At 32.4% G+C, this 26,635-nt stretch overlaps 1 protein-coding gene across 4 annotated transcripts in view; it reads left to right on the forward strand.

Moving 5' to 3' along the window:
- Nucleotides 1–26,635, forward strand: part of LOC110992270 (dachshund homolog 2) — a 135,053-nt gene that overhangs the window by 2,548 nt on the left and 105,870 nt on the right. Inside the window, exon 2 of one of the 4 annotated variants that reach the window (XM_022258019.2) lies at nucleotides 21,321–21,347. The exons of the other annotated variants lie outside the window; for them this stretch is intronic. Coding sequence (XP_022113711.2) covers nucleotides 21,321–21,347 — 27 coding nt within the window. The remainder of the gene's footprint in view (nucleotides 1–21,320; nucleotides 21,348–26,635) is intronic. 4 annotated transcript variants of the gene reach the window in all.

Here is a 26,635-nt window from a genome sequence, read left to right on the forward strand (position 1 = left end):
AAAGGTCGCAACGCATATTTTTTTTAATTAGATATATTATTAGGTCATTAATAGACATATTATTTTGGTCTACATGTTGAGGTTAATTTAAAACTGACGTTAAAAAAGAGATATTTTTTAACTTTCTATGTTCGAAATTTTTACTTTAGGTATTCTGAATGTGAATCAAGCGTCCCAAATTAATATCTTCAAATAACTTCAGTTTTAATCTGTTAAATTTTGTACTTCATTCATATTTGATACGGCATATGGGCCTCTACGAAACGGGATATTTTTAAGAACGCATCGCCCGCATTACAAAACGTGTACAATAGTGGACGTTCCTTTTCACGCTTCAATAATTGCTCGACAGCAGATAAACGAGATCGTGTCGGATTTCATTCGCTCAACGGAACCCCAACTTATAACTCTTTCATACATAGCCTATACCTATTAATACAATCTGTGACAATGAGGCTTCTAAAATTTGAATATTTAAATATGGAACTTACCTTTTACCGCCGTTTTTTGTAGTTAACCACCTAAGGCTTTTTCGGTTAATCAAAATTGTTTGTAATTAGAACGTTCCTAAAAGGACTAGTAATAGACAAAATACAATAAAACCTTTTTTCTAGTTATTTGTATGTGGCCAATTTGAATAACAATGTTTTTTTTATAGATGTTTAGACATTACTAAAATAGGATAATTATTGCTTATAGAGAAACATAAATAATAAAACGTTCACATATTAGTACTTTATCTTAATACTAAGGGGATGAATCAATGAATTACAATAACACTTAAACCCAATTAATCGGGTACTATTAATTAAGACTTAACACGATAATCCAATACATCCTAATTCGATTTGTATTCGGAATGTAATAGATCTTCCGTCTATTGTCTCTGCTTCACAATTAGGGGGTCATCAACACGACTTCTTATGGAATTTTCAGTTTAACGACTCATTTGATGGTCCGCCTTCAAACGGAGTGATATTTTGTAAATAAACAAAGAACTGAAATAACCGGCTCATTACCTTTGAGCGGTAGCCGGTAGTAGGTGTGACGGAACTTTGGGACCATTTTTTGTCGGATTTGGGACAAAAAGGGGTTAAACAAGTTTGTTTTAGATGTCTTCGGATATATTTTGGACGCTTTAGTTGTTTAATTTAAGTTTTCTTACATTTAGAGGTTAGAATACATATTTCTTAACGAATCTTTTTCTTCAATGAAATTGGTTGTAAATTAGTTTATCATCACGCTGTTAAATATAAATTATATATGTGTAAATCTAGTATAATTAACAGTTTTTTCTTCATCTCTGCTTTGGTTTCCTTTTGAGTGGACTCTTTGGCCGCAGGGTTCAAACGCTGATTAAGTTGGTGCCTGGTAGATGCTACCGCTGACCCCAGAGCCGATGCTTTCCTAAACGAAAAAGTACTGCAGCGAGAAAATACTCTGCTATGCAGGGACCTTCTTAATTTATCGAAGTTTTCTAATTCCCTATTTTTAATTATTATTACTAAGTAGGTGAATACTCTTTCGTGAGTTACTTTTATTTTCTCTGGTTAAAATTAAATAAAATAAGTAGTTCTGTCTATTAACATCGCTTTTACACATTTTACCGGATTTAAGCTATGTATTATAAACTTATAATTATTTAATATATTTTTTTTCTGACTTGAATGTCAAAAATTATCACATCTGAAGAAGTTTACAAAAAAAATATGTTAAAAAATTATAAGTAGGTACATATCTTTAATACGATAAAAAAGCGTTTTCTTTAAAATGTTTTTTTAATTTAATTTCTTGAATTAATTATGGTACATATATTTTTTCTTAACAGTTATATGTTTATTTCTTATAGACGAATAACTTTGTGTGTACTTTATCTCATAGTCTTTCTAACTTCTAAGATCGTGGTTTCCATCCTCGGCTAATCACCCATCTGTCTGTCTAACTGTGTAATCGCTCATACAGTGAACACATAACCATGCCTTAGACCTAGTTGCCTATAATGACCAGGCCAAGATGAAGGATTCTAGCCTCTAGTTTTCTTACACACGAATATATTGAATGACCGAACTGTGGCATGTGTTTCACTGTTATGAATGATATACTAATACTGGCGGAGATCCAAGGCGAGGTTCTCATTGAAATATTAAACCAAGATGCTGTCTCAGACACATGCTCAGTACTAAATTATAAGCGTCTTCATTGCTTGTTCAGCGAAGATATTGTTTATTAAAAGCAAAGATAAGTTTACATAGGAGTGTGTTTTGTTAGCAAAGCCTCATTCGAGGTTTTGCCTTTGACTTTAAGGAGATTTAAATGTATAGGTTATTACTGATTAAGTTCAAATTAAATTTTTATTTTTTTTTAATTTTAAGTGCTCTTAAACTTTACTAAATTTATGGTCCTGGGTTCTATACCTGCTGAAACAAAGTATAGAGGACTAGAAGGCACCAAAGAGTTAAAGATGTAACGCTTTATACTTCATTGTTACGAGTTTAGAAGAGAATACAACGATTCTAATTAATCCGATTTCACATATGTACTTATTTAATTTAATTTGCACACGCGTCAATTACAAATAAATGATTTCTTTCTTTTATATAGAATAAATATTAAACCTAAATCGTGCCCTCATACCTACTTAGTATTTACAAATCTACTTTGTAATTCATCGAATGATCAAATTATTAAGAAATCTTCACATTCTAAATTCAAATTCTAGCGTACGTGTGTGTTTACAAAAATCGTTCCACACATTTCCATGAAAGCGTCGAAATCCATTCAAATCTAACCATGAATGAATGAAAAAGGGACGGAGATAGCTTTCAGTACACGTGCGAGCGAGATGGAATTTCAATAGTACGTTACGGAAATAGAGAATGATAACTCCGTCTAGCCGGAGGGATTCCCTCGTGTCATTTGTGTGCGTTTTTCGAATTACGCTTTTCGAGTGTGCGTTACGACTGTTATTTTCCCGAGTTTCCGGCTTCTTTCCTCCCCAGCTACTTGTTGATCAATCGTAATAAATTGCCTCCATTCCCATTGTGGAACAGTTTGTCGCTTTACTGCGTTTGAGGAAATCGCGTTTATTCGGTTTATTTGTCGCGAAACTGCCTAATAGCTCGCATTTTGTTTCGTTATGACTAAGAAGTTTCTTGTCACTGAATATTGGTTAGGGACTACAATATTTGTATTGGGGAATCGTGTTTTATTAAAAATATATAAAAGTATGCGTATTACATCTTGCTAGCATCAAATTGTTGCTTATATAAAAGTAATAAAATGGGACATCTTCGCCTGTGTTAGTTTCATCTATCTTTGCGACCTAAAAATAAAAAAAATAAAAAATTCGTTAAATGTTAGTAAATTCTACTATCTGTGAAAAGCATACAATAATCAATAAGCTTCATAATAGTCTAAGATCCGGGATTAGAAAAATATACCCTCATCTGTTATTTAGATAAAACAATTTTTTATCAGGTGATTTCTCATGTTAGTTACATGTAGTAAGTTAAAACCGTCAATATTTTATATTATATACCTCACTGTAGTAGGCACCCATCTCTATGATTGCTATACTTACCTGCGGCCAGGTGAGAAAAGGTAAATACATGTAGCTTATTTCCCTCACACGTTAATTAAAAAATCTAAGTACAATAATAAACGGCGTAACTTACTACATGTAACTAACATGAGAAAGTAAAACTTAAAAATAAATTAGTTGATTAATAGATGAGAGATTAGGCAGAGGTTGTTTTTATAAGTTTATCATAGTCAAATCAGCTTATAAAAAATTGTTTCATCTAAATAACAGATGAGGGTATATTTTTCTAATCCCGGATCTTAGGCTATAAAGACTATATGTAAGGATGTAAAGTTATTTTTACAAAACATAAACAAAAATATTTGATTAGCAAACAAAGAAACGCTTCTTGGGTTCAAAATGTTTTTAAACAAGTATGAAAAGATAATCTATGTAAAAATTCTCTTCCGTGCCAGATATTGAATATCGCATGTAACTCGGTAGCCATATAATTGCACTGTGTTGAGCTCTAATCATGTTTAATTATAGAGTCATTGCTGGTTATCATGAGATGAACGGTTTCACAGACTAGAGAATTGATTGAATAGATACGGATTCCGTATTGAGGATACCTATGTGAAAAACAAAAGACAATCAGGCGTTTCGTCTGTGATATGTCAATTCATTAGTCCACAGATACGCGGTCTGTCGTCCCGTTTGACACACATCTAAGAACACACAACACAACACAAAAGACGCCATACTGAAAAATTTAAATTCACTTATTAAGTATTAAGTTACAATAAATTTTAATTTAACAATAAAACTGTCATAACTTTTTTGCACGCACTCTTTGGATAATTTTAAAATGATTGCAGATAAAAAAATATTACTTTATCCGTTTATTTATTTAATCTGTTCATTCATATAACTTTATTTATATTTTTCATTCACGTACAGTTTAAGAGCAATCTTGTTGATGCTTTGTTAATTATAGTAAAGCAGATCTTGCTATAATTAGATTTTTCTGACTCTTAATTTGCAGATGTTTTATAGCTGGGACAAGGCCGCGGCGGATTAATTTCAAGGTTATCTTAGGGATTTATTCATTTAATTATAAGTAATTTAAAACACCTTTATTATGACGGCTTTTGTTATTTTTACATATACAATCTTGCCTTATAATGAAACGTTTCAGTTCAAGCTTCAAAACGCTAAATGCTGAAAGAAATTTTTAAAATCGGCAACGAACGAGGTCTCTGGCAATGGTAAAAACGCCTATTATTTATCCAAACACCGTTTCACATGTCACCATTTCAGCTTATACCAGTTAAAACTAGTTTATTAACTAAAACTCTCACACCTTAATCAAGTGTTTAGGCTGTTTTTATAACTTTATCACTAATGAATATGAAAAACAATAACACGAATAATCTGGCATATATAAATTGCATGTAAATAGATTGTTTTGATCCACAGAAGATACACAGTTATTAACAGAGATGCATATCAAAACAATAGTTGAGGAAATGCAGCGCAATGACGTTTTTGCCCGATGCGCTTGGTTCACCTTTGTGAGAATAAGCTTATCTTTTGACCGTAAAAATCATTAATTGCATACAGTTAGTTGTACGGTAACCTAGAGTAACTTTCTTCATTAATTGGATGATAGATTTCTATGGATAATCTTTGCATTAGAGGCTTCATATAAAGTGATTTGTAATGTGTATTAAATAATCACATATATACACTATACACAATATTTTTTTCTGTTTATACGTATGTGTCGTATTTTACTAGAATAGTCGGTTCATGGCAATTTTACAAACCCAAGGCTAGTTAGGTTTTGTATATTTTATAAATAATATTTCAGATACTTGTACACTTAAACACATTTATATGTTTATCTGATTCTTTCTATATATCTGTATGTCTTCTTTGGCAAGAGCCTTCTCAAAACCTCAAAGACCAATTCCATAAATAAATAAACATTTAAGTTATATATTTGTTTCATAGTCATATTTAACTTTGTGGAATGAGGATTTTAGAATGATTCAAAATATTCAACATATTATTTTGCTTAATTTATTTTCATATATTTTTACTTCTCATAAGTATTTTAACCACTTCCTTTATATAATGTCTTATGTCATGTAACCCCAACATGGTGCAGAGAGAGACCACAGTGAGTGTCCGTCGCGATCGGTCTCTCTATCGATCGGAGCCTCGTGTCGCCCTTCTTCTCTCTCTTTGAAGTCTTTCTGTCTGTCTTTGCTTCATCTGCAACTGTATGACATTAGGTTTGGGACATTCACGCTTCCGCTTTCCTTGCGGGTTCCAATCAAGCGCCAACACCAGCAGAGTCTCTGAAGTATTTGGCCCATCTATTTCCAGTTTCGTAGCTTGATCTGCTGGCTAATCAGTGGTTCTTGTAAACGCGTATTTTAACAGCTACCAATTAATTATTGGGTAAGAAAATTTAGTGGCGCTGTATCTGTTTCATGACCAATCGTGCATCTAATAGGCAAGTAGGTGATCAGCCTCCTGGGTCTGACAAGAAGCGCCAGTTTCTTCACGATGTTTTCTTCACTGTTAGAGCGACTGTTAATTGCGCACATGGAAAGATAGTCCATTGGTGCACAGCCCGGGATAGAACTTACAACGATCACTGCTCTTATGTATCACTGAGGTAAATAAAGACGATCCGAGTCGATAATTACGATACTGTCATAGACGTAATAACTAACCACTTATTTTTGTTACCCCAAGTTAACAAGCAGCACAAACTGAAAAAGACAACCAAACCTCGTTAAATTCTGATATACGATCTATAAAAAGTAATAAAACATTCGCAACAATTTAAAAGAGAATCGATAAAAAGTTATATCAAATCTTCCAGTCGGTGATAGTAAATTACTATTTATAGCATCAATATTGTGTCTGTTACACTGCTTTTATTGTTATAGTCTTACAATGTAGGAAGATAATTAGAAAATAAAATCATGAGTGAATATGAACGGGCCGTAAATAGTAGTATAACATTTATACCTGCCGCTGAGTTTCGTCAAGGCAGAATACCAAAATTCACCTGTATCTCGACGTCTGAGTGATTTTAGGGCTACCACCAACACTTTATACCAATTCATAAGGAAGCACCAATCTTCAAAGCCCTTTCGCATTGAAATTGTCTACGGGCATATCACTTAACATCAGGCAAAACTTCTGCGTGCCAAGTGTTTTATAAATAAATTATAAAAATAATAAATGGATTAATAAAAAAAAGCTTTAATCAATATCAATATAGTTTTCTTAGAAACTTTTATAGTTACATAAAATTACTTTCTATACGATATATAATTCATATATTGTATACGTTGTTATACGAGTATAAAACATCTAACAAATATCTTATATATAAAATACTTTTTTCAGTAAGCTTACAAAGTAAAAGAGCGAAGGCATCGGAATTTCTGTTTAATCTAGAGAATTTACGATCGATATAAATTTATTTTTATATCTACAAGAGACACATTTAAAATAATTATAGTCGCCTCACGTGGAATAACTTTGTTTCTATTTTACAACCGCGCCGACCCCCGTTGCGTATTCTTACTCGTACTTCGCACTTTCCGTTTTTACGAGTTTTGTTTATGCGATCCTTGATTTGTATTAATTGACTTCGCTTGATTATAGTGTGATAAAGGGCACAAAGTAACGCATTGCAATTCGAATTCCATTGCCTGTGAAGTGTGTGTTTTAAATTATTTAAATTTCAACAGCTTCACAAGAACGAAAATGTATTTAAAACATTTTCCGTGTTTTTTTAACTTTGTTTACGAGTCTAAAAATCGATAGTTTGTAAAAGTGTAAAATCAATAGTGGTCCAGATGTACAAAAATGGGGCACAGGAATCGATTTGTCCCACATTTTGGCGGTCTAGCGACCGCGCCGTCGAGGGTAACGCTCGCGATAAGGGATAGTGCCCCCCTACAGGGGCGGGGGTACACCCTGCCCCCCTCTATAATATTTGCCGCCCCCGGGCCATACTTACGCCCCTCAGTATTTACGGGTTAGAGAAAAACAAGGGTACTCGAGCTTCGGAAGGTGCAACGCGGATTTTAATCCTTTCTGATGTTTTATGATTGATGACGGATTTCGCGATCGGCGTTACTCTGATGTTGATGGATTCTTTATGATTCCTGCTATTGCGATCGTGTGTGGGACCCGAATGCTGTGATTAAATTTGCAAGCGCAAATAGATTACGTACGCGTGTACATTTCGGATCGGGTGAAAAAATGCGGGGTAAAGTCAAGTTAGAACGTGAAAGCGTGGTTTCGCATATAAATCTAGTTCGTGATGCCGCAAAACATCTCTTCTTTACAACACAAATTAGTCTCACGAGCTTCAAGCGTTTCGTCCAGTTGTAGATATGCATTAATAAATTCATTAAAATTCAAATAGGTTCTGTTAGCATGCACCATTTATTCTAAGTGACGTATTCATTTTAAATTGCCGCTAGCGCCATCTGCCAATCAACAAGAGTTAAATATTCTAAAAAACTTAATTAGTCTACTTTCAAAGACAGAGCATTGACGTCTGGAGGGACGTGCTTTTAGATTTGTGACCTTGTGTCGTCTGTATAGAGTCGACGTTGCTGTCGTCAATGTTAGATTGGTTTAGTCATGACAATATAATGTAGTGATGACGAGTGAAGATGTCCATCAAATATTGACGCGTGCGCGATCCCGATCACAATATACTGTCAGGGCCAAATGGCTAATTATTATTTTAGTCGTTATAAAACAGCTGATGGGACTATTTTTAAACAATTACACCGTGCCATTTTATTAAAGGTCACGCATACATCAACAACACATTGTTACAATTTACATTTTTTGCTTACAATCGATTCCGAGAAAATGCGCTATTTGGTTTTAGTGTCTACTAGAATCGTCTGGGAGTAAAATTATTACACAGCGACTTAGAAATTTCTTTTAATTAGGAAGTCGGTTAAAAAGCAAAGCCAAAAATAATTTATTAATATAGGTATCATGACAGGATCGACAGAACAGGATCGGAGGAAGCAAACTTTACTATAAAAATTCAATATATTCAATATCTTCTGTCCACCTATTTTAAGGCCTACTTTTCCTTCTACCCTTTGGTTCTTTCCATAACGTTGTCTATTTGATAAAAATATCCTAATTTTTTAAATGAAAACCGCTTTTTTGCGCCAGTTCTTCTCTTTTGTTCTACGCCTCTGATTTGAGAACTGGCAGTCAATGTAAAATGGAAGCATTCAATGTATATTTCTTTTTTGACGTTCATAAGTGTACTTGTATACCTATATGAATAAATATATTTTGAGTTTGTTCCGTACATTTGTAAAGAGAATTAAACGGCCTACATTATTATTGATTTCAAAGATCTTTGAGCCACAGGATTAAATGTATTTCATTTGAATATATTTTACTCGTCAGTTCAGTTTTTGTGTACAATGGTCCAACCGTCAGACACGTTTCTATCGAAAATTAAGTTTTCGGATTGATAGCATTCATTGTTCTTTTAATTGGGGTCATTCGTCGCGTTCTAGACGAAATACGCTGGTCATCTTACATTTTCTTTATTCAACTTAAAGGAAATTTAATTATCAAGGCAATAATGTCTTGTTATAAATAAATAGATCTTTTAAAGAAAACACTGTTTTGCTTTGAAGCTATGTATTTTTATTGTAAACTTAATTATTTAACATAATTTTAAATTTATGCTACGTTTCCCGTGGTCACGCTGTAAAGGGTCAAAAAGTGTTTTCTTTAAAAGATCTATTTACTTATAACAAGACACGGGTGGTACTTTATAACAAATTATTTCTTGTATTAGTTGTCCTTTGATTAGCTGGATTTTATGGCATGCCGAACCACCAAGCTGTCTATTTCTAAAACGTCATTAAAACAAATGAATACATTCAGAATTTTGGATTTTTCGAATACATTATAAAAAAATGTTTTATCACACATCTATGTTATGTATATGTTAAATACCGAAGTGTGTGTTATGGCGTCTTATGATCAAGAAAAGAGCGTACTAATTTTTAAAAAGCCGGCAACTCACTCGCAATCCTTCTGACATTGAGAGTGTCCATAGGTGGTATCACTTAACATCAGATAAGCCTCCTGGCCGTTTGCCCCTAAAAAAATGGCATCAGTAAAAAAATCGTCAAAAAAATAGTTTGGTTATGGTCTGTGGTTGTAGTAGGTACATAAGAAGATACGAGTAAGATCACAAACGGCGGGACTATTTAAGTTACGATAGTATATTCATAATATACATTTAAAAGGTAAATAGTGCTTAAAAGCATTTTATCTCATTTAATTTCATAGATATCAAAAGGGTTGCACAGTGGGCCGAGTGCTGACTCGCACAAAACGTTCTGCATATCCTTGATTGATGTGCCCTGTAATTATTTAGACACGTTAATAACACAGCTTTCTGATGACTTAAGACGAATGAGAAACTTTATCGGACTCTTAATAGACTTGATTAACGAATTCGCGTTTTAATTTCTATTTTTAATTAAGGAAATGCAGTGTTTTGGTCTGGACTTACTTTTTTTTATTTTACAAAATAATGATAAAAAACCTGTGGTTCGTACAAATGTTACTTAAATTTGTGAAACAACTGGTATCACCGAATAATGACTTCACTTTTCAAACGAGGCAATAGTTTTTTTTATTGTCTTTGGCTGCTTTTTAAAACTGTAGGTTTAAAATATAACCAAAGAGACGTAGAATAAAAAACAAACTTTATATAGACCTAAAACATTTATGAATCCATAGATGTGTAATAGGTAAATCATAATTTTTAAAAATTGAATTTCGAACACTGGGTGACTAATAGTTATTCATCAAACTCCACCCAGAGATTTACGTAAACACAGGGCCACACCTTTCGTACAATTTTCATAATTCCATACCGTAGATATTTACATAAATGGCGTACGTACAGATTGTCTTTATGTTTGTTGTGCGTGCGACCCCCGCTCAAACATTTGGAATTAGTAAATAGTTATGGCGGAAAAAAAAAGCAATTATGCAAATGAAACATTTTGAAGCAAATAGTTAGTGAATTTTATCGTTTCTATGAAATACATAAATTTGTATGTATTAACGCGTTAACGGAATTAAAGGATATGCGTCTAAGCACAATAGTCAATAGTATAAAAACCAAGATCAAAATCAAAAACCAAAATCAAAATATCTTTATTCATATAGGTAAACAAGTACACTTATGAACGTCAAAAAATTAAATTAATTGTAAATTTACATTTACTACCAGTTCGCAAGTCAAGCGTAGAGCGAGCAAGAAGAACTGGCAAGAAACTATGGCAAGATCTATTGAGGTCTATTTATTTTGTTTATTTTTTAACCACATCATGTATATAACCATAACTACATTATATGTTGCAAAATATTTGACAGCTACAGTAAACATAAATGTTACAAAAAAATTAATAATAAAAATATTACGGGTATCGTCCGTAAGCCAAACAAACTCAGGAAAAAGAAAGAGTGTGTGTGTACATGCCTTGTCATTGAATAAATTATAACTCAAATTGCACGAAAGAAGAACATGTTACAAAGAAAATAATGAAATTGGCATATCCATTCAGATTGTAGATATGAATACGTTATGATATACATTATTAGGTTTAATAACAAATGTTAAAAGTGCCCCGTCAGAGGCTCAATAGAGTACGTAGCGTTTAACGCACCCTCGAAAATTGAAATAAAAAAAGCATTCGAGATGTAACAGCGATATGATTTGGCATTTTTTATTCCACTCAACACTCATTCAATTCGAACATAAATAGCCTAAAAATTGGTGTAAGGTTTAATTATATCCATATAACTATTATTGTAGATACAGCATTCTGTTTTAATATTATTAATTTAATATGTAAATATAATATATTACATTTATAATAATGTTTTATATGGAACATAAATTTAATTTATAAAGCATACTCTGCTTTTAGAAAAACTAGATTTATAAACAATCGCTTAAAATTTCAAAATGTTTAGTCGATTTTGTTAATTGAATAAAGCGACATCTGTTGACATTGATCAAACTATATTTTATAACAAGTATCAATATTTTTGATTCGGTTCCGACAATTTAAAATGCAATTGGGGTACCTCCCTAATAATTATTTTTAACATAATTATAAGCAAGATTGTAGCAAAGTGACTTGTACTTTTAACCCCTGTTTTTAGGTATAAAAAAAACGTTATTACTCTTACCTTCTTAAATTTTAACTGGTATCACAATTTTCATAATTATTATTCGTTTATATATTATACGTTCTTGCCACAAGTTTTAAAATTTGTCAAACATTTATTTATAATCAATTTGTATATTTGTAATTCAATAAAAAAAAATCATTTTGTATATATTTACATAGCCAAAGTCCTATACTACGTCAATATTTGATTGCTTGATATATTTTTCAGCTTTATAATATTTTGAATTAGAATTGTCACAATAGTGCTACGTACAACTATGTTCAATAAACGAAGAGAATAAAAAAAGGTTTCAATTGCACAGTACAGGTCAACAGAATTTTGCTTTTCATTTAAATGTTTTTTAATTTAGTATGGACAATAAATCCCTCGTATTATTCGGAGTATTCCAACATTCGGACAGACCCCAGTCATAAGAATGTGATTAATTAAATAAATGAAAGAGAAAGAAATTCGACAACCCTTGGCCTTGTTTTTTTATCAGAAATTCCATTTTGTTCAATTATTCAATTGAAGTTATTCAAAATTATATCTAGGGGCATTTAAACTGGTAGACGCATTGGTTTGGTTTAGAATTCAGTGCAGATAGGTCTTGCCTTTACAGCTAGCACACAGCACAATGGAACAGTAGTAACACATTAAGATTTTTTATATAATCAATGGCCTGGCCTTCCAGCAAGACAAGCCTCCGATGAGCATGTTTAAAAGGCAGTCGAGGGTGCTCCGAAGTCGGATATCCGTCTCATCGAGCTGTGAATTATGGAAAAGAGAGTGCAGGTGTCCGCGCACGCTATAAACATATAGATAGATAGTAACAGGAAACTCCGAGTCTCAAAAGAGATTAGTGGCCGGATCGTTTAAGAACAATAGGAAAATATGCCAATTTGGGATTCAGCCGATATAAAATTATATAAAAAAAATTAGACAGAAAACTTATGAAAAAACAAAACACTCAAAATAATCTCCTGTTTCCATGATTGTAATTTGTTAATTATTGGTTGTAGTAAACAGACTTTGAAATCTAATTTAATTACGCAACCACTGTCATAATATTATATAACTCTTGAAATAAAAGTAAGTGTATATCTATAATAACACGTATAATGTACATCTAGTGAATAAAGCCTACCGTATGGCCTGTATGAATGTTAGAAACGATCACATTTCATATTAAAATTCCTACTAATCTGATGGCACTATTGTTATTGAGTTCATTATCCTATTCTAGCGATTGTTAGGTGTAAACATCATAGAATGTGATCTATCGGATTTCAGCAAAGTTCATTGAATTGTGGCTTATATTACTTAGGTATTTAATGACTGAACCATTTATGTATGTCTGTATGTCGTCGCTTTTGAATTTTTATCTGTAGACTGACATATTTGTAGCTTATTTTTATAATAATAATACATTCATACTTTTCAATATCAAAGGGAAGCACTAAAATAAGTGTTGTAAAATAATTTATTGTCATAAATTAGAAATAATATGCTGGCTGAGTCGGTGCAAGGTCTGCCAAAAAATCTAATTAGCACAAACAGTGCGTATATATAAACAAAATAAATATCGGTGACCCCTGCGACAATCGCAATGACGCGAGTTTATTATCATAAAGATAAATTTTGATTACGAAGATTCTAAATGCCGATTTCAGACCGATCCACCATATTCTTAAATAACATTGGCTTAAATTATATTAATACTAACTCGAGCCGAGAGATTTTGTATCAATGTTAACATTTAAATTTTCGAATTTCTTTGATGGCTGAAGTCGCTTGTGTGGTTAGAAATTCTTTCACGGCACTGATAAGCTACAATTTTATCAGTAATAGAACTTTAATAGCGTTCATATAGTTACTCAATTCGGTAAACAAGATTAAACGCATCCTGCTACCCGGTGGCCCAATCTGTTATCACGGAAATTTATGAATAGAATCTGTGTAATTGTTTGTAGGAGACAAAAGCTCCTTTGAGCATTTTACTATCGCTTTATCTATGGGAGAATCTATGTTCATATAAAATTGTTTATTACTTTTTTATACAACAGATAACGCATATAAAGACGTGTTCTATATTTCATAAATCAAAGACAAGGCGACACACTAAATAGCTACAATTTATTAATTTAGAAAATTTATATAGCTAATCATATATTAATTGAAAATTAAAAATACTTAAAATTTACGTTTAGACATTTAATAACAATAAATAAGGATTAAGTATTAACTGAATTGTGGTTTTTGTTGATCACGATTGGTAGAGCAATAACAACTACGCTGCTCTGTGGTCGCAATAACCTTCATACTGCACTGACCACAGACTATACTAATGTGCTATATTGATTTCGTTTATGGCTCTTTTAGATATACCTATACTCTATTTATTGTTATAGCCAGCCTTGTTCGTTCGATTTTCAAAATGTTTCTCAGACAATGTTTATGCCATGATGCATATTTTTTAAATAGGTAACTAACGGTAATAAATTATTTGATACCTTTTCTGAATGTGAATACAATATTTTATTTGTAAAAAGTGTTATGTTACGTTAAAAAGGGAAGTGATAATAAAGTACATAAGAGTATTCTACACTTTGATAGTATATTTTATTTCTTTTTTTAGTGCTTCTAAGGTATGGATAAAACCTATGCCTGCTTGGGGTCGATTGTAAAGGGTTTAAATACAGGGTTATAATATGTATTTACTAATGCTGTATCATACAAAAAATTAAAAATTTGTTTTTTATCTAAAATTGAAAAAAAAAATTAGTAGTGGATTACATAGATGTTGTCCGATTCTCAAACCTACCCAATATGCACACAAAATTTCATGAGAATCGGGAAAGCCGTGTCGGAGGAATTTAACCACAAACACCGCGACACGAGAATTTTATTTATAAGATTACATTATATATAGTAGGAATATACACACATATAGTAGGAAATGCTATCTTCAATTAAACCGCTTCGGTCAAGCATGTAAGTCTTATCGGCGTTGCATGTTTTTTCAATATGCAATCCCGACAATCGTGCTTATCCGACAATCAGAATTCTCAAGTTTTTCACATTCGTTAACTGTTTTAATTGAGTTTCATAACTAGCTTCGTGTCAATCGAGCATCAACATATGACGATAGATAATTTGTATTATCTGCATACCATCGATGTACAATAATAACGAACTAGCGACACGCCCCGGCTTTGCGCGTACTTTGAACATTTAGCATCCTCATGAATAGAAGAGATAGATAGACGCGGTGTTAGGCGGGACTTTTTGAATTTATACTTCTTTTGGCGCGATGGAGAAAAATGATGAGAGTGAATTTTTACGATGCGCGCGCACACCAACATCTAAATACGACATCGTAAAGTTAGATCTAGGTGGCGTGGCAATCGATAACTATGCTCAAGTTGTATATTCTTGTATTTTTATATTTTATGTTTTGTAACAGTGCAATTAAACAGTGTGAATAAAGAAATATTATTTGAATCAATTTCATATACCACAGTATTTACTAATCATTTATTTATTTAAATAAAATCTTTTTGATTAAATTTAATATTTATCGTTAATCACTACTGCATTTTAGTTATTTCTTTCCATACGCCAAAAAGTATAACTTCTAACACGTTTACATAAGTACACACACTCTTTTTCTTTGCAAATCTCCGTCTACCATGAAAAAGCCTTTACATATTTGGGTCTATAACACATAAGTAACGTGGTCGATCCATCGGTAAATAATTTTTCACCTCTTTGCAATATAAATACAGATTAGAAATAAAAAAATATCAAAGTGTGAGTGTATCTTCGTGTCTGTGTTTCACAGTTGTTAATTGATTTGAGTGATTGATTAACTCATAACGAAATTACTAAGTTATGAAAATAGTTAAGCAATAATCCTAGCGTGCTATTACACATAAGATAATCTAGAAGATTAGTGGCGTGCTCTATTTGTGTGATTTTACGTAAAAACGATTTCCGGAAAGCGCCGGCGATGTCTTAATATGTCCGAATGATGTATGCTCGCCGGAAATGAGAGAGGTTATGGTGGAAAATATGGGGATTGTATGGAAATGTGGAAATACACGAAAACGATTTGTTCTCGTTTAAATGCCCCACCCTTTTGTTTAGTTTTAGAATAATGTAGCTATAAGGTTCAGATCTATTTATCTGAAAATGTATCATATTTTATATTAAAATATGAATACTATACATTTACATTACGCATTATATATGGTTCTGTTGAACTTTGCTAGCTCGCTGCGTGGATAGCCTGCCTTAACGTGTTTGGTAAGAATCCGTTAATTTTAAATTTCTTTGACGAAGCTTTTCTTAGGCCCGATATTTCGTCAGAATTCTTTGTCTATAAGATCACCTACAGATATGAAAAAAACCAACAACCAAGAACCAAAAAAAAAGTGTACATTAATATGTTTTGGTGATTATTTCTTTTAAATTTTCAGGTCTAGCATTTTTAGGTCTGAGGATATCGTAGTACAGTAATGTATAATGTTTATTGGCTATTGAAATTGTTAGAAATGATGCTATCTTATTTAAAATTGGTTGCATGCCGTGAGGTTTGTGAATTATTGTTGTCAGTATAACAACATAATACTCCTTTATGATCGTTGTACCGTGTGTACTAAAGAAATATTTGCTAGACAATTACTTCGTAAATTTTATACCCACTTTGTACATCGTTATGTCCTCAACGAACGCGAGATTCAAATAAAAATAATGCCGTCACCCAATACCAGTAATTTTAAACTATATCAAAGAGTCGTCAAAGAAAATAAATAGATAGAAAATAAATGATTCTTACTCTGTGTTTATTTCACTTTAGCATTATGTATCTGTGCAGTTTCGAATACAATGTTTAAAATTTAAACCAAGTGTACAAGTAAAATGGGTTACAATATTAGTATTATGCTAACAAATTCCCGCTGATACATTCATTGTTAGACATACTATATACCACTTTCCAGTCGCATTATTCAGTGAATTTGTCGAATACAACATGATGCGATAAAAGCGAGATATTCCAAGCTCATACGAGGAACAGGTTTTAGCTTCAACCCATTTGACTGCGATCTTTCGCTAAGTAACCTTACGTAGTGGTAATAGAGAAGCACCATTACTATTGTAACATTGTATGGCATAAATCGTGAATGTCAGTCGCCTGCGGGTAATCGCTCCTGTTGGCTCTTTGCTTTCTGATCTAGGTAATATGCTACATACTGCTGTGGATGTATAGACCTAAGAAAGAATTATGAAAACAAAAACAGCTGAAGTTGTGTCGTCGTGTTTTGTTTTTGTAACTTTTATTGTTTTCAAATATTTTGTTGTAATAGTAATCTGTGTAAGCAAAGTTACCTATATTAATTTCGTAAACGTATAATTTATCTTATTATTAGTTATATTTTACCAATAATAACTTTGTTGTTAAGTGTTTACAATGATTTTGACATTGACAATTGACTCGGATGCTATTCACAGAATAGATGATTAAATATTGTTATATTATGTATAGTCAATTATAAATTTGTTCACAGTAAAACAAACCATAAAAAATGTCTTGAGAAAATATTTTTTTCAATTAATTGTTTCCAAAGTAACCCTTTTAATTAGCCGTGTTTGAATTACAAGCAGAGTCTTAAACGATTCAGATATAATATTTCTTCTGAGTGCAATAAATTATGAAGACATAGGATTTTGTTTGTAAAGAGGGAGATATTCAAAGTGTAGGAATTGTGGGATTACTAAATAGAAACTACTTATAATTACGATTTATTTTATGAGATATGTTGTTAAATACGTCTTTACGCTTTGGTTGATTGTTAGTTATCTTTGGAAAACCTTTTTTAAATCTTTTTATTATAATGTATCATGTATTCCGTTTGTGGCTATGTTTTTGGTGTATTTGTTTGTTATTATATGTATTTTGTGTTAGCTGTTGGAGTACTATATAAATAAATAAATAAATAAATAATAGAAAAAAAAAACATTTATCAGGAACATCTGTTTTATTGATTCAACTTCTTTAGATATTATATATATATATATATATATATCTCTCTTCGAATTAACTTTCTTTCCACGGAAATCGAAGGGATCACTACTAAGTCATAGATGCTCAATACAGAGTCTATATATAGTTTAGCAATACGGAGTAAATTTACTGAACTTAAATTAATAATTAATATTGATTTAGAAATTAGGTGATTTGCACTACATTTCCACCTGATTTGTTTATTTCTAAAGAGTATCAAGAAATAAATACTTTCATTGTGAAATCCTTTGCTTAATCAGATTTCTAAGACGAAATAATGTACTAATTGGGTTGGTTTTAATCCGAATTGCGGATGAAGGGAAATTAATGCCCTCCGGTGAATAAACGAGCAATTATTTTTCTTAAAAATGTTTGTTACGTCAAAACTTTTTCCTTAGGGCAGGTGTGCTAAAGAGTTCTCCCTTAGTTTTATATCTACTGTTTATCTTTTTTTATTGCTTTTGAAACAAAACCTCTACAACATTTTTGTTCGAATTTTGAATTAGTTGATAGGCTTTGAAAAAGTAAAATGAGATTATTCCTTGTCTATTGAGCCGGAATTTTGCTAGTTATCGACGAAATTTGAATAAAGAATATGTTAGGTCGAAAGTCTTTAGCCTGCCCGTAATTATTACAATAATGACATAACGATGACATTCGGATTACAAAATAAAACCTAGAAGCTCACATATTCAAATGTCACTCACATAGTCTAAGTACGATTCATAATGGAAAGCGTTGAGTCTATAATTGAAATTGTACATTTTGATTACTCAGATTAACAAAGCAAATAATATAAAACAGATCAACGCAATAATTTGTTTGATTTACAAAAGGGGCGGAAAATAATAAGGCACCGTTTAATTGAGAGCTTAGAAATTTCTAGCCCCTTGAGTTTCTCATGAAGAGTGTTTACTTTCTGCGTATCCTTCTTTATTATACTTCAAAAATTAGGATATTAATTTGAAAGTGTACTTGTATAAATTTGACTAATATTACAGTAATTGTTGTATGATATTTAAGATTAAAACCCGTAATAAAAAATATGATTAATCACACCAAATAGGCTGGATTAAGGTGGATAGAGTTTTCCTTAGATATAGATTATAGAAAGAAACGTTATCGTGATATAAATAACCTTCTAACAATAGTATACAGGACATAGCATAGGTATGCCTTAAATAGGCTGCTAGACCCCCACATCCCGACACATCACAATCAATTGATACCTAAAACATGTCAATCTAATTTGAACCTATCAAATATAATTTGCTATGATCTCACTTCACTTGTATCGTTTAAATATAGAATTTATTGTCTATGCTCCAACTTTTAGTGTTGTACCTGCTTAAGTTTAGACTATGTACATTTAAAAAAAAGATTTTGCAGTGCGTGGTTCTGCATAGCATATGCTGGTAAATTTTGATTTAAGAACATTGTATAGTGTTTTGTAAATACTTTTTTTTCTTTCGAAGGTTTTTCAAATTTGTTTCTACTAATGACTTCTAAGTTTGAAATATTCGAAATTCATTCGAAAACAATCAACGATCAAAGGAAGTTATGTCGGTCAATTTGTTTACTAGTGATTTGTTTCGCTTTGGGCGGATACTTGCTTCGATGATAAATTGCAGTCGCTCAAATCAATTAAAGAAATTTGAACCTTATTGTCCTTAAAAAAATGTCTACCTTCGCTTTATCTATGTCTCATTACAGATGGTTTCTTTCATCTTTCGGATTCTTGTCGCCAATGACTCTGCATATCTACGATTGCATACTGACAAATGTATACCAGTTATTTCGTGAATTGAAACAAATCTATTGTAAAGATCGATCTTAGTTTGTCTATACTAAACTGTATACTAACAATACTCCTTGAATAGAAGGGAAAAATTAATGCTAAATTGCACTTATTTACAGCGTTGCGACGATCAATCATGGCAGCCAAGTCATCAGGCGGTTCAAATGTCAAACCTAGGGTGGCGGTAAAAAAAGAAAAACTGAATTGCCATTATTAAAAAAGTGACTGTGACTTTATTTCCATTGTCGAATGTCGATTCGGGATTATTAACTGACTTGCATTATTTTTTGTGTTATAATATTGATAGATTGGTTTTTTTAGTAGGATTTTGAATTGTTATGAGCTGGCAGTGGTAAGTGTAGATTTTATCCACACACTTATAGCTTATTGGCGACTAGAAATATCGCAGTCATTGCAATTAAACGAATTAAATTAACAATAACAATTGGTTGTTTATTTAATCCACGCATATTCACACCTATAATTTGTGGTATCCAAATATTATCTATGGAAATATAATTCTTATATATATAAATATAAATAATTATTTAATCAATTACCATCTCAAATTCGCAATATTGGAGTGTTTGACAAATTCAAAAAGGCATTAAAGATGCATGTTAGAATGAACATAGCTGACTAAAATTGTTACGGCTAATGGCGACGTGTATCTCGCTCGTATATAATATATACATATTAATATTAAGTTTCTCATGTAAATAAAATATTTCTGTTTTGTAATGAGAAGTAAAGTTCTTTAAACAATAATCTATGTTTTTGTGCACTTCGTGTCTTACGTCTTTTAGTTATTTAGCCAAAAGTAATACAATCGAATAGAAAGGAAATTTGATGGAATTAGATTCAATTTAACCAAATTGACTTCCTACGAATTTACGATTTCGTTTGCGTGATCTCGTCCAGTAATAATCTAATAAATTCGTCCATTGGGATAGGGCAGTCAATATCGTAATGACTCAATATTAATCGGTGTATTAGGTTTCATTTATTGGAATTATATTTCTACATCTATGTATTTAACGATTTCATACATGTCAGTTCCGATTGTAATGAACATTGAATAACTAGCTTATATAAAGCCAATTATAAGATGTAATCAATAAATAACTCGTTACAACAAACGCGATGAAACCGCGGGTGTTGTGTAGAGCGATTGGCGACACGAACTAATCCGCGAATTAGTCTGTAGCGATTTAAGACTCGTGGGTAGCTAACAGTAGCTGATAAGATCGACTGGCGTCTAGGTCTATTGGCTAGTCTATCATAGACTATCGGTCAGAGACTAGAGCTCTATGGCGGTATTGCAAACATGCCGGCATCGCGTGCGAGCGCACAATATCATCGGAGTCAAGCCGCGTTACGCTACCCCATATTTTAACAACTGTCCTAATACATCTTGCAATGTTGTTTTTAAATGTTTTTGCCACATTATTGTTTGATCTTTTTGAATGTTTACTTTTAATTTTTGTATCATACATTTTGTTGCCTATATTGATTCGTGGTAATACGAATAGCTGTCACTATATGCAACAATTTACGTGCATGTAAATTTATCTGTGTTAATTCGAGGAAGAGTATTGTTTTTTAAATTTGAAATTTTCAACGAATTGGATCGAATTTTTTCTTCATTTCAGGTGCCTGTCAATGAAAGCGCCAGACAGGTATGTGCCTAAGTTGGTCGCGCGTTCGGTTCCGTTTGAAAACGTTCGGGCAGGCTTGTCCCTCGACTGGTCTCTCGGGCCCCGGTGTAGCTTGGACCACAGATGACAGAACCACGACGCGGGATAACAGTATTATTTTTCCACCAAAATTGCTTTAATGTGTGTTAAATTAAATGTGTTTATTTTTTCACAAATTCCATTTACCACCTCTCATTTATCGGAATTTGGAATCATTGAATGCTTGATTGGCTCTTGGAATTCTAGTACAGACCCTATATGTATCGGTGGTGTGATTTATTTTAAATGTCGAACAAATTGTGGTTTAATTAGTTGTCGTTGTAATGCTTCCAGGTTACACCCTTGTAATTTGATAGGTTTTAATTCCTGAACACAGATAAATTTACCAATTGTAGAGTATTGCCTGTTTGTTTAAGCATGGTTGTGTTTTGTTTTGGCGTACTAGAAACAGCTGCTTGAACTGGTAAGTTTAGAAGATTTGTATGTAAATTTAAGGTCTTCCGCGCCGGTTGCATCATTCGAAATTTATCCGATGACAAACGATGACGATAATCATCAAATCGTAAGGGATTTAACGCCTCCGTTGGCACGCTTCTTTTGTTGGCATCATAAAGCCAGCCATTAACATGTTTGATAAAATGCTGGCCGCACAAAAAAGACCGTACTGCTACCGTGGACTCCCCACTGAGACATCTCATTGAGGTTGGATGCTATACCGTGGAGCACAATGCGAACACAAAGATGCATGTTATATTATTGTTCGTTGTGGATGATGAGTGGCTCTAAACTCGAACTTTAATACTTGCATGCTTACATTGCTGTTTTTTTAATGAGGCTCCGTGAGAAATATTTAAAATTACTGTCAATGTATTCGTAATTATTTAGTGTTACTTTGGGACATTTTGATTTATAAACAAGGACGTTTTTAGGTTTGAATTTACTACACGATCTCTTAAAGAAATATCTTATTATATTATAAGTATATTTAAGTTCTTCATATCACTACAGATTTATATTTAAATTCCATTAACAGTCGCTTATTTCAAAGGAGGATATTTTTTATCTGTCTAATGGAATTGGAATCAAATGTCAATAATATAATCCTATGATGGAATGAGAATTAGGATAAGAGCAAGGTCTATATTAATTGATTATAAAAGGATAGAAGGAAATCATGTTTTATTATTAGGCAATAGTAATTTATTAGATTCAAACACAACTTTATCCTATTAATTTTAAATAAAGGAAAATGTATTGTAGGAATATAAATAGGATATAAGTAATTTTTAATAAATAGATATTATAAGAAAGAATTGTTTTAGTCTAACAATTCAAAACGTTATATTACTCTCATTATCGCTTCAATTAAATAATTGTTTTTAATACATCCAAACTGAAACTAATTTATTAACTTTGGTAAGACAATGTCCACATGAACGTCAATAAAGAAATACATAATAAATGCTTCTAATAATACATTTACTGCTAGAAAACCCTCTCAAATCAAGGGCGTAGGATGGACGAGAAGAACTGGCAATAAACTCTTCGCCACTCTTTTTAATAGCCAATTTTTTTGTTATTTCAAAATGTTTGTAAGGAGCTGCAACCATTACACCATCCTCCATACGATTTCTTTAAGTAATTAATAGTTAATTTATAACAAAAAACAAAGATTTTTATTCTATACTTCAATTAATTATAATTATTTTTCACTTACATTCTCGCGGGGACAACACGCAAATACATAGTCGAAATAACTACAATAACATATATAAACCCCAACCTTTTCTTACGTTTTTAATAATCTTTAAATTATTAAACCCATACGATGACTTTTGTGTTTGAAACCTAAATAATAGCAAAATTAACAGGAAAATCAAAACAAAAGATCCGTTTACATTTTAACACCTTTACTAACAAAGGCCGATTTGGAATAAACACAACTCCCCTTTGACCGTCGGAAGGTAATTTTCACTTTGGAAAACGGAATGGAAATGATTTTATAAAGGGTTTACAGTTGTCACCCTTCGGGTGTTCACACATTTCTAATTGAATAATTGAGTTCTGCGCATTCTTTCTCCATATATTATTACAAGATATTCCGATACTTTACAAAATATTTTAAAGTTTACATTTCGTGCTTATTATTATTGTAATTAACAATATTTAATTAAATAATTAAATGAGTTAAAAATATAATTGTAGTTAATTCTAATATACCTAATAACTAACCTTAAAATTTAATAATTAAAATATATTATTAAAAGGAGTCTAGGAGAGTAGTAGTTTAGGCAAGGTTCCGAAGATACTGACAGCGTTCCCCATTTGAATAGCTAAATTATACTAAATTGTATAACATATAACATTGAATATATAATACTAGCGGATCCGACAGACGTTGTCCTGCATCAAATTTCAAGCGATTAGGATATTTGACAAAATATGAAAGTTACGACTGCAGCGCCATCTGCCGGGCTGATTTGTGAATCTTAACCATTCATGGATCCACCCGAACGCATTAAAACAACTCATTCAAGTCCAGCCTTTAAAAAGGAGTTCAGAGACATACACACGTACATATTTATAATATATAAGCTATCCTATATTTTAAGTAAGATCAACTGCACACGGTGTGCAAATTTGATTGAAATCGGTTTAGTAGTTTAGAAGTCCAAAAAGAACAAACAACGTGACGCGTGAATTTATTTATAGTTAGATTGTTTTTATCTGAACTATAAGTCTTTAATTTCGTCAGTTAAGATTAACGAATTTGTATAATTCGTAATAAAGACTTGTGCTGAAAATTTCACAAATGAATTAAACATAAGTTGTATGTAAACTTTCCCAGGCATATTTAGCTTGAAATATGCAATTAAGCGCTCAGTAATATTCGAGTATTCCTCGTGTACACAATGATACCGCAAAGAGCTTGTAAGACGGATTAGCAGCTGAGAAGCTACTGAACCTTATATGAACTCTAGTTGAACCTATAAAAATATATCTAATACAGCGTTAACCTCAAAACTCAAAACTCGTCTTGTCTTGAAATTTTTTTAATCAAATTGGTGTGTTGGTTCGGTTCTGGACTTTCTGTGATTTAAGGTATAAAGAAATTTATAAAAAATAAAATAAATCAGTGGCGCTACAACCTTTGTCTTGGCCTCAGATTTCTGAATCTGGTTCATGATCATTTTTAAATCTAATAGGTGATCAGCCTCCAGTGCACACCGTCGACTTTTTAGGTTTATGACATGTCAGTTTTCTCACGATGTTTTCCTTCACCGTTCAAGCAAATATTAAATGCGTACATAGAAAGAAACTCCATTGGTGCACAGCCGGGGATCGAACCTACGACCTCAGGTATGAGAGTCGCACGCTGAAGCCACTAGGCCAACACTGCTAAAAAAAATTATAATTCATACTTAAACAAAAAACATACTAAAAAAATTATATTATCAAAAACATACGAAAGTAATATGTATTTTTCACACACGCAGTTATTGCACTAATCAAAGTCAAACTTCGCAGACGTATTCGAAACTGATTTTTCGAAGGACCGCAGTAACAGTCTTATAGATGTTTATCTGGTTATATATATGGTTAGCTGGCCTTATAGATATAAGGCTTGTTCATGCCGCTTACTTGTGCATACCGATTACCGTTAATATAAATAAAGTAAATGTGAAAATTCCGCACACCTCAGAGGGCTGTTGCGAATTATGTCACGAATGGCCGGTGCGTTGGTCTTCACTCACCGCACTCACCCAGTTGTGCGTATAGGCGTGAGGACCACGGAACTTTCCCTCTCGTTATCCCCTCACTGATAAGGGCTACATTATCAGTAATAAAACACCATCACAATTTACCTTGTCTAAGTAAACTAATTCCAAAGAGATATTATTGTCACTCGTTTGATACTGTTAAACGTAGAACGATGTTAAGATGTTAATAAGAGATGTTTTCAAGGTTAACTCTATCTCTCTCCCTCTCTCTCTCTCACATCTGAGCGATATGTTTCTATCGGTTCCTGTACAGTGAATCTCTTATAACATTGTAATGTGGACGATTATCTTTCACCTGTTCGGTCGATCAGTGAACAGCCAATCTCTCCAAGTTCTTATCGTTTCTGCGCATTGTTATAATTCGCTATCGACATATAGTAGATAGGTAGGACTATAAATTTGTATTAATATATGGAAAAAATCCTCTGGTAGAAAATTAATATCAAACAATTTATATCGCAGAATAATAAATGGAGACAATCGAAAGCTCACTGAAAACATGTTACATAGCAAATGAATCTATAAAATTAATTGGACAAGTAATCGAAAACTCTGAAAGAATTTCTTCATCTCACTGATAGGGGAGCGGGAAACAAATGAGGGGCGGACATTGAATAATTCGATTTCCTTATTTGCACCAATCAATATCTTATAAGGGAATCCGATATCTTTGAACAAGTTATTGACATTGTATGAAGAATCTAAAACATTTTTCATACAGCTATACCAGCCATGACTGCCACGCGAACAATGCCACCGATGTTATTAAATACTTCATCTCCATAGAATTTGATAGGTTTAATCTTAGTAATGTATCATAAGATATCTAATTGTAAACTCAGGTGCAACAGTATAATAATTAACTTGCGAATGATCCCCTCGTAATGGTTAAAGGGTGGTATCGCTTGAGGAAGGCGGCGTCGGTCGCAGACGGCATATTAGTAGATATAATTGCATTTGCTACCGACCTTCTGACGTTTCCTACAACAGGATTGCAACTTGCGACCCGATCTTATAGACAATTGAGTTACACAAACCACCCTCCGGAATGACTACCGCTGATGGGAATATTTTACTTATTGATTAAAGCCTTAAACTTGAAATAAGTTTACGACTCGCAACGTCAACGGTTCAAGATAAATTCCGGATATAATAAGGGTAACTTCGTTTTTGATTAATTAAGTCGGTTGCTTCGTTTCATGAGCTGATATTAAATTTGGCCAGTACAGGCTACTTATTTAATTCCGGATATAAAATTTCTGTGATTGAGTCCCAGCGGGTGGAGTTGAGGGGCGTGAATTCCAACAAAATTAGCACCAGGGGTCGAAATAAAAAAGCGAAGGAAAAATTTAATGAACAGGAAAATGCTCCTTTTGCAGCTATTCCATCTATTTATCTACATCGGGATGCCCATTACCTTGCTAAGAGAAAAGTTTACATTTTTAATTTAATGATTCCACTTTGTGGAAGTTGGGCGGGTTTCGGCGA

Source organism: Pieris rapae, chromosome 15 (assembly GCF_905147795.1).
Source record: "Pieris rapae chromosome 15, ilPieRapa1.1, whole genome shotgun sequence".
NCBI lineage: Eukaryota > Metazoa > Arthropoda > Insecta > Lepidoptera > Pieridae > Pieris > Pieris rapae.